The sequence below is a fragment of the Helicoverpa zea genome, chromosome 1, assembly GCF_022581195.2.
Source record: "Helicoverpa zea isolate HzStark_Cry1AcR chromosome 1, ilHelZeax1.1, whole genome shotgun sequence".
In the NCBI taxonomy this organism is placed as follows: domain Eukaryota; kingdom Metazoa; phylum Arthropoda; class Insecta; order Lepidoptera; family Noctuidae; genus Helicoverpa; species Helicoverpa zea.
In genome coordinates this window covers 7,840,050-7,852,424 of record NC_061452.1, presented here as the reverse complement: position 1 = coordinate 7,852,424, position 12,375 = coordinate 7,840,050, and the positions used below count along the sequence as shown (strand labels likewise).

Here is a 12,375-nt window from a genome sequence, read left to right as displayed (position 1 = left end):
GGCTCGGACTAGGAGATTGAATTGAGCTGAGTACTTACAGTTTAGCGATTTGTATCTTGTCGGCATCGTTCTGCCGGCCGAAGTCATGCCAGGGCCTGGTGCGCGGCGCCTGCGCCGGGGAGTGGTGCGCCGACGGCGTCCCTCGGCCGTCATCGCCGACTCCCGGTTGCTGGCATATCACCGTGTAGTCGAACGACTGCACAAATAATAATACACATTATAATCTTCATCGCGTAACATAAAACCCAATATGTTTATGACATTTAACACATTCTTATTAGCATAGTATCTTATTAGATTGTCACTAAAGTCCTAAATTCAAAGAAAAATAAGTTGACAGCATATTTTTTTGTCGCGTATCCAATATTGTCTCACATTATTGTAGATAATTTGCTTTTTAAATTTGGTAGGTAGGTACGATCTTTGGATTATAGTAAAAACAAAACTTAGAGATATTTAATGTCGCAATCTCCCATAAATTAAATCTAATTGGCGTCTAATTTATGATAATGGTTACACATTAAAATATCATTGTAATTACGTCACCGTCACTACCTGTGCTCACAACATTGAAACTAATTACAGTTATGCCGTGAAAATGTTAAGCTCGGGATACTGATAACGAATAAGGAATTAAGTATTTACTAAGATAATGTATTCAGCTCCACAGGAATGTAACATTCGTGTTTGAAGTCGATGAACAAGTTCGGAACAATGTTCAGTAGCTGGTGTCAAGTTTAATTTATTTAGTGTCAGTATTGTCGTTCTTTTGTACGAAGTTAACAAAAGGCAAAATAATAAATGTGCAATCTAGATCAGTCGGGAGGCAAGTAGGTAGTTACAATGTTCGTGATCGCCACGCCCTAGGAACTGTTAAGTCCTTCAAGACCACTTAGCTCAACCAGATTACCGGTCATGTCAATTTGTTATTTTAATATGTAAACTCATAAATTTCAAGTCAAATGCGAGGTGTTTGCAATTGTGTGGTTTGAAGGTCTTGCGTGGCGTCAACTCCATTGTCTGAACGATGCACTTGCAATTAGTGGACTTAGCTATTATACTTATACATCATCTATTAGCAAATTACTCACTGTTGGCATTCTTATTAGAATTGTTCAACAAATATGTATTCAAATTAATTCAGTTAGGCCGGATTACGTTAAATCTTCTGTGCTTCTTTAATCCAAACTATACTTGATTCGATAAGTTTTGAAATTACTTTAAATCTTTAAGCAGCCAGTAACTGTGAACGGCTCAAATCTGACTGAATCGATTTGGAAAAAAAAATTGTTTGAGTGGCGAGTATGACTAGAACTTCCTTGAAATAATTAAGATTTTATGACAAAGATACACCCAAATTGATTCTCATTTCAAATTCTTTGATCAAATCTTTACAAAATAAACGGGTAATTTTGGTATTTCCGCTCGAATATAGGATGATGCAGGTACATAGACCAGTATAGACATATATTTGTATATATTGAATACGGTGGTGCTGAACGGTTCGGTAAGTTCAATTATTCTAATGGACTATCAAATGATGTCAAAATATCAAATTATTGCAAATATCAACTATTGGAACAACGACATGCACATCAGTAACTCTGAAAGCTAAGTTTTCATAAGTATTATCATGACTTGACCAGCCCATCAATATATCCCTTCTGTTGGGATTTAGAATGCCTTCAATGAAATGAATACGTGCTATAATTTATATAAAGTACTACAAATAGAAATATAAGATAAAGTGTAGAGCGCGGGTGGGCTTCAGCTATTGTGCAACTTCACAGAAATGGGTCAGTTGACAATCTAACATTACGGGTAAGTTTCGATATTTACATGAAAATGTATAAATGTACCTAGAGATACTTAGAAGAGAAGAAGTCTCCTTCAAATGATAAGTGGAATGTTGTTGTAAAGCGTCTGAGATAAGCTGTGAAATTCGCAAAATGTCTCATGATTCAGCTTGGTGTGACTGAATACATAAATGAGCAATACGATAGTGACATCGCAGCGATCTGTAAATATATTGATAAGTAAGTGTAGAGTGTTATTGTTGTGTATGTGTGTGTGTAAGAAGCCCGCCCGCCCGCGCCCTTGTCGAACACCGACCTGCTGGATTGCGGACGCGTGGTCCCGGGGAGTCACTGCATCGGCTCCGATGCCGCTATCTGGTGAGGGCAGGTCCACTGTGAGCCCGGCTGCAGCAATTACACTCTTGCTGTGATAGCGAGGGGTTGCGTATCGATCACTAAAGGCAGACGCGGATGCAGACTCCGCATCACCGTAAGGCGGTGCAGCCCTTTGCTGGTAGCCCTCGCCAACGAAGTATTCTCTGTAGTAGGGTTCGCCGGCGAAGGTGGCTGGCTGACGCGAGTACTGGTCAGCGTAGGGGGTTGGACTGGGGGTGCCTGGCGGCGCGAACATCTGGGCTGCGTACATGGCGGCGTCCGGCAGCAGCGAGCCGGCCGAGGAGGCGCGCGAGGGCGCCGGGGACGGCGAGGCCGCTTCGCCGGGCTCGCCCAGCGCCACCTGCGGACACACGCGCCGGTTACACGCGCTCTCCCACGACAATTGTCCGCTCCGCAACGTCGACGCGTACATGCCGCGTCAAAGCACAGTTCACAGCTTCACGTACACTATGTCGATGGATCGTATCACGTTCACGATTATCAATGTGTGTAATCCCGAAAAAGTGTAATGGTCCTTTGGTAGTGACCGAGGTCAGCATGCACTGGGCGGGCAGCACTGGCCGGCCGGAGTGGGCGCGGGCGGGCGCGGCTAGTGCGTCGCGAGCGCGGTGCTCGGCGCATCGTACGACAAACGCGATAAATAAAACATGAGTGACCGGTACAGTAAGTGTGTGAGTGCGTGCGCGCGCGGCGGCGGCGTGCGGACGTGTGACGCACCTTGTGTCGCGGCGGCTTGAGCGCGTGCTCGGGCTCGTCGACCACCTTGCGGCTGAGGTCCTCGGGCTCGCGCTTCACGAGCCCCGCGTGCAGCAGCCCCGAGAGCTCCGCCAGCTCCGCCCCGTGCGCGCCATTGGCCGCCTTCAGCGCTCCGCCGGCCCTGCGGAGGGGAGACAGGCGTGATTGGCGACGCTGCGCGCGCGCCGCTACGAGTCCGCCCGACCTCGCCATGCGCGCGCTAACTCGTCGTACTATCATTCTCGCTCTAGGTGTTACACACTGTCAAATTGTCATATGGTATTTTCCTAGCAATCAAAATACAAATAAAATTATCATACTTGTTGCAGTTTGCAATATTATTTACATGATTGCAAGGTTTACTTTATATTTCTTAGTAAATATCTAATCCGAGATAAAGTTATTTTACGGACATCTAGTTTGCACGGTTTAGTCGATCCTAATATGGTATTTTAAGGTACAAACTTACTTGTAATCTGTATAATTTAAAATTGTTTACATATTTGACACTTACTATTTCAACCAATTTATGTAGCTTGCAACTGAGATTTGTAACACACAATGCCAGCAATATACCTGCATAATTCAAATGTTTATGTGATTTCAATTATATAGATTAACATCTCAATTAGTGATATACTATTTATAGTAAAAAAGATATTTACACTACACTTATTTCTGTAAAATATGAAATATGTTTTTTTTTACAATCCTGCGGTAAACTTTGTTAGCTAAAATCATTGAAGTTGGCTTGTACACTTCAACAAGAAACTTGTAAGTAATTAAGTCGCTGAAATACACATGCTGCCATCTATGAATATAGCTGGGAACTTTGTACTAATAGTAGACTTGAATTGTTGCTACAATAATACGCTTTGTGTAGTGGAGTTACGAACTCATACATTCACACGCTATTCATTCAGCGGAACAATTTAACAAACACTCAACAATCATATTTTGTTAAATACTTCAGTTTTATAGCACATGAGTGTACTACATATACACACGTAACGGAAAAATGTGCTACGAAATTTCGTAGGCTTTGGCATACTTTGGTTGCTACGATTATAGTTCGGCCATTCAGAGAATGCGTTCCTGACACGTCGCGATTGAACTGACGACGTAATAACATTCATTGATTATTGATATAATAATGTTGTTTTAATGCTCCTCAATTGTTAAAACGGTAAACAACCAGCAAAAATATTTTTATCGTAACTGCAACGCCATTGCAAAGTTACGTCGTCAGTTCAATCGCGACGTGTCAGGAACGCATTCTCTGAATGGCCGAACTATAGTGTATGCTGCAGCTACGTCACATTTATTCGAACTAATTGTAACATTTTATTGTTAAAAAAAACATCTTTAAATTAGGCGCTAATTGGTGATTGGTTAAAAATAATAATAATTAAAGTGCCCTTATTGCGTACTACGAACCGCTACGTATTTCATAGAACTTCGTAGCACCGTAATTACTAATGATTTCTGTGAAAGTCGATAAGAACAGCGTGGCTTCTTGGTTGGGGCATGATGTTCGTTTTATCTGATACTATATGGTACACAATCTTGAATGCTTCGAGAATAAAAATAAGCAACGGTAGCCGATTAGATCGTACAAAGTATTAGATAGATACATACCATAAGTAATTGTACATCTATTATTTAACATGTTTCAATTAATGCTGTTAGCGTTTCTTTAATTTTGTACCTACTACTTGTTTTTGTTATTATTATTTATTTATATGGTTTATTGAGCTGGTAGGCCAAATAATTAAAAAGGTAAAATTCCCTGAATTAATAGTGCAAACCTGTATATAAAATTAGGTGTTAAAAATAATGTTTCTTTTAAAGATCGTTAAGAAGTTATATATATCTATTTTTCATTAATTGTTATTTAAATATAGGATCATATAGGATAGACTTGTAGGTATAGTACAAGTTTACTACGACTACTTACAACATTCTGAGTAACAAAAGGCGACAGAAATATCACAGAAATACATATTATACAAGAACGTATCAAGTAGGACAGTTTACATGTAATAGCGATAGCAAGTTCATTTACATGGGAGCGTTTTGATTTGTTTGCATGTAAGCGCGCACCTCGCGAGCGGCGCGGGCGCGGCTTTCGTCGGCCGTTGTCAGTGCGCGCCGATTTATGATAATTGAAGACATGTTTCACCGGCGCTCAGATGTTTATTTTAGATAAGAGTCTCTCGCGGCACTATTTCATGCGTCCGAATTGGTCGGGACGCGCGACCTCCCGCGAGCCGAGCCGCGGACGCTGCTCGCCCGTGTCCGATTGCAATTCTCGCTTTGCTCATTCTTCACGATTTATGCACGCGATTTGTAAGAGAAACGCGATGAGTGTGAAATCGCTCATTCGATAAGATAAAGCTCAGCTGTGTAAAATATTTCTGTGGGGATCGCCAAATTTCCGTAGAGCGAGTAACGAACAACGTGACATGCGAAAAGTGAAGCGAATTTGTAATTTCAAGAGAAACTAATTTTTAAATCCTTATAACCAACCCACTAGCTGTTGCCGGCTCATGCAAATGTGCGAATGTGCAAGTTTTATAATCCGAGGTTGGTATGCCCGCGGCGTGACGCGTAGATATCGTTATTCATATGCGTGGAGCACAATGCCGTGTTTGCTTGTCGCTCATTGTTGACGCTTGTACAAACGGGACAAAGCGCGTTTCGCTGACAGCTGACGCTTCTCGCCCTGTGGGTGCTGCCAGAATGGAGTACCCAGCAAACTACTTGCGATAGTTTCGCAAATCTAATACCCATTTTAAAGTTAACTACGAATAAAGCACAATTTTGGCATAGATATCAAACAATAAAAATAAATTAGCACGAGTTATGTTAAAGGCCGCGGTTTCTGTTGAACCAACACTATCTTACAGTAGTTGTGAATTAAATACCAAATTGTCAACTTCGTATTTTTAAACCGCTCTCAAACCATTTGCACAGATCGACGAGATTAATTTTATAATCCTAACGTTAAAGTAATACATTCGTACGCGCAAGCCCCTCATGCAGAATATTTATTTCTCAAACTTTATCAGGTAGCGGAATATATTTCCCAAACTGTTAATCAGATATCAGTGTCATGTTGCTCGCGATTAACATAACAGTAACTGTAATAAAAGGCAAGAATGATCACCATCTCTAGCTGCGTACTACATTTTACATGCAAATATAAATTTTCTTATCAATGCTGAATCGGCTCGTCGCTCGGATGCAATTGCCATTATAATTATTTGCAATGTTTACTTAACACCCTTTCACACATGATGAGATCTCGACAATACGATGCTAGGGTGCAGCGACCCTCGCTCATACATGCATTCAATGCGTTTATCGAAATACCTCTTACGATACACAATGAACACCTTTCATATTTTTTATTTTTGATCTGTACGTACAATTATAGAAAAATGCTGGAATCATCTTATCAAAACATTTAAATGCACTGTAAGTTAAAGTTAAATACCGGTTTTTGTGTTATACTGGAAAATGTTATAAATGTGTATTTTACGTTATTTTAAAGAGCAGGTCTTTTTACAATTATATTATGTATTTATACTTTTTTAATGCAAGAAATGGTCTGAATTTATTTGCAGTAATTAAAAATTATAAGACCATTTTAATACAAATCTACTACCACCACAATCTTCAAGGACAAAAGCTGAGTGAACTCAGCTTAAAATAAGATTATGTTATGTTATTAATTTACCAACTAATTATTTTAAATAAATCTCTTCAGATAACGACTTATTTATCTTAAAATTGAATGCTGAAAGCTCTCATGTAATTCCGTGGAACTCTGGATAATAACTTAATAAGCAAACATATGCGCAGCGGGCGCTATCTGTAACAACATCTGAAGCGGCGACAGTTTATCCATCGTTTGACGAACTGATTACAATCTCCCGAACGATAAACGAGACGGAGGAGGCGCTTGCAGCGGATGCGACCGACGTAATTTCATTCTATTTGAATATATCATTCGACTAAATGTAGGTTTATTGCTACTTTTCTCACGGAACTAATACATTATCAAAAACTTTAATTGAAAACGATTTCGCCATTTGTCTCTGTCATTAAATCGGGCGTTTGATTACACATAACTGTCTCTGGCCATTAATTTCCAGTAAGTTATTCCCTAAATCGTAATCAATTAAGTACTTCTACCGACGAGTACCTACGTAATATAATAATAATGAGTTCCTTTACTATCGGCATAACGACTATCAGGCGAGCTTCTTTGCGCAGCTGTTTCAGGGGAATATATTCGCATGATAAAGAATGGTCAAGAAAGAATGGTCAATCCCCATTCTCATTTTTCGCTACGTGATGACCGCCACTGTCAGGGACATAACGATGTTACCATCTTTTTATGCATTATCCTCATAAGAGGGTCCGTTATATCCAAGGGAATTGAATGGTATTAACTACTGTGTCTTTAACAATACCGACGTATCTTCAAGAGGAAACCGGTTCTAGTCCTAAATGGGTCACACGGTTCCAAGTCCCTGAGTTTTTGTTAAACCACCGCGACATTAACGACACATACGCACAGCCTGCTCGCTAAATTAAACTATTCACTTTCCGCTTTTAGCATATAGATAAGTTTTTTATTTTATTCTAGCGTTTATAAAAATATTACTATATGATATTATATGACGAGTATTTAAACTGTATTTACAAAATAGTACTTGCTTACCTCAATATTAATTAAATACGCAGATAATTTCTATCATTAGCTCGTAAAATAAGTTAGGTACATTAGTGTGGAGAAACCGACTTCCCGTTAGTACAGCAAGTGCGAACAGTGACAGGGTCAAGAGGGCGAGGCCCTCCCTAGAGGCATCCCGCCGCGCGTTTCTATGCTAATCTTAGCGTTAGCATTCGACAGCCTCCGACAACTATTAATGGTTATAGCCGCCGTTTCCATTTAATACCCGTAACATCCGCGTAGTCCTGTGCCTAGAGTGCGGTTAGCTGCGCCCGCGCACTACGCAATGCGTTTACGAAACGCTTTCACGCCTACGTCAACGAATCTCGAAGGAATACATACGGAACTAGTTCATTTCTACATCTATCGAGCATTCAATTCAAATAATACGAGCGATTTAGACAACAAATAGTGTGCTTCAAACCTGACGATGCACTGGCTCTGAACTATTAGCATACAAACGCATTTGGAGACACAGCGCGCGTATGGGTGCGGGCGGCTGAGAGCATTCGTTATAATTTTGAATGTATGAATGAGCAATAGCGGCGCGCGTTGAACCGTGCGCGTGGGACGCGTGCCGACAATGACTCGAGACAAGTCCTGGGCGTCCTTGTCAATGTGAGCCGCTTCCAGCCACATCCGTCTATTGTCATTATTTGTATTTATGCACTCCCGTAAACAGTGACGAGCATGACGGGCGGAATGGAGCGCTCCGAGTGTCACATTCTAGAGCGTCGGGCGGCAGCAGCCGAGAGCCGGGATCCGCAGACCCTCGGCCGCGCCGCCGTGTGTGGTGACACGTGGGAGGCTTTTACCACTTCCACAGTTCTCTATTCTTATATGAACAACCTATATTACACAACTTCCACACATACCAGTTATACGCTTAACTATATATGTATTCAGTAACAGTTACTTATTTTACGTTGACAACGAAATAAAATTCAAAGATTTACATTTTCACGGATTTAAAACTAGTTTCCTTTATAACTAGTGTTTATGGAACATAATAAAACATTAATAAAAGTTTAAATGGTGTGTATAGGGTCAAGTTAACATTATGCACTCCTTGTATTAAGAATGTGACGCGGCGTTTGCTCATTTTTGCGTCGCTATTCAAAGGATGCTGTTAACAACCTCTTTCAAAGAGCGAGTATAATTTGATCGGGGTCGCGTTTCTATGGGAATTCGTTGAATGCACCGACTGTATTCATAATCATTTGGAAGAATTCAAAAAGTGACAGAGGATTTTCATCCTTTTAGTGATTTACATTTTATACAATTTATTCCATAAAAACTATATTTATTATTGTATTTAAATTTATTTTATCTAAATGGAGACGAAGTAAAAAAAAGAAGAACAGTGATTCTAGGTCGATAATCCCAAAACATTTTTAATAAAAACACGTGTTTTGGTAAAATGTTGGCAAATAGCAAAAATATGTTAATTTCGGCATAATATTCAGCGGCAGTTGGAGGGGTAAGGTGCGCGGGGTTCGCGAGTTGCGAACTGCTATTTCGTTAATCCCGCCATAAGTATTCAAATGAGCGCTCATGATTTATTGAGTGGAACATTAACATTTTTATTATTTGTTATTCTTACACCTTTCGTTGGGGCCGGAAGCCACGCGGCGTCTTGTCTCAGTGTACTCGTCCGTGAGACTTGAGCAACACACACAACCCCCGGCCCCGCCTGCATCTCTACGTGCACAAAAACTCCACTACACAAAGATTGCATATTATCATAGTTTACATATAAATTTTACGCGAATTCATTCCGTATTCACCGCGCCACAGAATTCGGCGATTATAATGATAATTGCTCCGATACACGAACGTTCAATTTGATGTACGGCCGTGAGAATCGACGATTGATTTTCCGCGATCATTCTTTGATTCCACTTGATTGTTAGGTATCGATATTTGGGATTGAATTTACATATTCGATTATCTCTCCTTAGGTTTTTGCTACATGTATGTCTTTTTTTGGATTTATGAGTAGCACCAGATATGTTTATAATATGCTTCTTATGATTTTTTACCTAGTCCGCCGCAGTGTTTACTTGGTATTCATAGTATTTGTATATTAAATAATTAGAAAAAAATATATGTAAAATGATAAATTATGACTCATTAGACAAATGATAATGTGTAAACACAGTAGAGCAAATAAACAAAAATATGAGTAATTCAACTCAGTGGAGGAGCAGACAGGCGAAGAAGAAGCAGTTGTGACTCACGGCCAGACGTCGACTAGCTTGGCGTCTTTGTGTAAGTTGAGGTGCGCGTCCTGGCCCAGCGGCGGCAGCTTGTAGTACTCGATGGGCTGGCCCTGGCCGTCGTCCGCCACGGCGCCCAGCACCGTCGACGTAGCGCTCAGCGGGTGCTCCGCGCTCGAGTAGTACGCGCGCCACGATTCTCCGCTCACCTCCATCACCTCTTTGCGTCTCCTGCAACAATACAACGTACTTCAGAACAATGCATCAAAATACTTGAACACACTAACTACACAGGTGCAACATCACCGCTAAACTTATCAGTCCTCTATTTGTAATGCTCCATTCAAGTCATCGTATAGTAGTTCGAGTAAACATAGCGTAAAATAGTGGTATACAAAACCACGGTAGTTTTACGAATGACTCGACTACAACTTACGAACCAGTTATTAGGCGTGACCATTTTGGTACGGATACTGACCTTTGATGGTACCCACCGGCGATCATCGTATAATGTGACGCTACGTTTGCTAATTGTTGCGTACACAGAGCATGAGTCAGCATTGCTGGTGTCTGGCCCGAGAGTGAAATGACTAGTTATTGGAACGGGCTCCGAACAGACGCAGGGGCGTTGTCTAATTCGGGTGAGTTTATGCAAGTTCGTTCAGTACTCATACGTCACGCGGTCGGGTCGCCTGGTGCCGCGCAACCTGATGTAGAACAGGTCTGAACCGCTCGCAGAACCGGAAGGATACGAGGCAAATCCCTGCTCCCTCGCTAACCAGTTTAGGTCGTCTGACGTCACACCCAGCGGTATCCGACGATGCAGACAAATAAATAAAAAATGTTGGAAGCACGCGTCGGACGGGTTTGACCGGATCGTAGTTCTACCTGATTCCTGTTCCTGGTGTGTTAATACATCTTGGCATTTGTTGTGTGAAATGTGACATACTTATCCACTACCACTTTCTTTCCAGTCAACTTGAAAAGCTAAGCTACACCGATATTCCAAAAAAACAACTTCTGGAATAGATACCTACATCGAAACACTTTAATCCATGTACGCAGTGATAGCTGTCCGGCAATTCCTATGTATGTTCTGAATTGTAGTTGCAAAAGTTACAAACTTCGTTAGTAAGTAGTACTGTTAGTTGGATAAGATATTCTGTGAAATCAGGATATTTAAAAATTCAAGTCCAGGAGCATTTCGGCGAGTCATTATCATGTTGGCGCACGTCATTACCAAATCAATGAAGCTACCCAGGCTACAGAATGTCGCGTTAGTGTCAAGTAAGAATAGAATGTGCGAATTGGATCAGAGAACTGGAAAAGCCAGCTTCTGGCATTTAACCAGCCGAAGCGTGAGTCATTTGACGAGTTAACTGGCAGGCGGTGGCGCAGGGGGCCGGGCGGAGTGCGGGCTGCACCACGTGAATGAGATTCCGGTAGGTGCGCACGTAAAAATCGTGCAACGAATCTAACAGGTTTGCTGGGGTCCTTGCGAGGCCACCGGGACTGGTCTAACCTGCCCTGTGCAGCCGAACCTCGAATTTCCGATCGTTTCCTATCACGTTTGCCTCGAACCGATACATGTAAACATACGAACTTGTTTACATTATAAACTCATTCAATTGCTTACATTCTGGAAGTATCGGAGCTCGAGCGTTGTGCAACCACTTTGACAAAGCTTCGGGTGACTGGCACCTCAATAAATAATTAATTGATTACTCTTTTCTGGCTGTCAATTGTTCGAGCCATTTAATGTTTCGCAAGTCGCCATGTTGCCTACTCCTTGTATATTTGTTTGCTGTTGAGTATTGAATGGAGCGATTAGAAAGTATCGCGCACAGCTGTCACGACGATGTGACGTATGCTAGAGCGGAACGGATGACTTTGGCAAAGGGTTGAAGAAGCCTTGGCAACGCAAACAATGCATTCGACACGGACATTGCACGCACGACTATGCTCAGACAGCTTACAAAATCCTTGGTAGGATTAAAGGAATAATGTTGCTGTTGTACAATATTCAGTTCTTATATAGAGTGGGAGTAGTTTAAGATCCACGTGAGAAGTTTAGTGAGATGAAAAAATATAGTCATATGTACCTACAAAGATACGCCTGAGTGAAAGCTCGGCTATGAAGTTGTCTCAAAGAATATGAATTTCGTGCTCGGTCGAGTCGGAGACATTGCGGGATGGATTTATCGGAGGTGTACAGCGTACAGCGAAACGATCAGTCGGCGGCCGGCGAGTTTCGAAAGGCGGCGCTCGTCCACGTCCGGTGACGCGTCCAACTATCGATCATTCGGTTCGTTAATAAATAACACGTTGGCGTCGCTCGCCGCTTATCTGCTGCTCGGGCATGTGGAAAAATTTGGTGTAGGTGTCGTAACGGAGCGGCACGCATGTCTCGTAGGGTTGCGTGCGCCCGCCTGCCGAGCTTATCCTCTCCGGTCGTTGCCACTCGCGGCTGCAGCTTCAATATTCA

At 41.8% G+C, this 12,375-nt stretch overlaps 1 protein-coding gene across 5 annotated transcripts in view; it reads right to left on the bottom strand.

Moving 5' to 3' along the window:
• The window catches only part of LOC124643240 (protein grainyhead), a 96,117-nt gene that overhangs the window by 29,264 nt on the left and 54,478 nt on the right, over positions 1 to 12,375 (bottom strand). For 4 of the 5 annotated variants that reach the window (XM_047182329.1, XM_047182173.1, XM_047182250.1 and 1 more), the window contains 4 exons: positions 9,912 to 10,121; positions 2,910 to 3,069; positions 2,113 to 2,532; positions 39 to 196 (listed from right to left, as the gene is read on the bottom strand). In XM_047182329.1, the coding sequence (XP_047038285.1) occupies positions 39 to 196; positions 2,113 to 2,532; positions 2,910 to 3,069; positions 9,912 to 10,121 (948 nt within the window). The remainder of the gene's footprint in view (positions 1 to 38; positions 197 to 2,112; positions 2,533 to 2,909; positions 3,070 to 9,911; positions 10,122 to 12,375) is intronic. The other variant, XM_047182402.1, reaches the window with a different exon arrangement.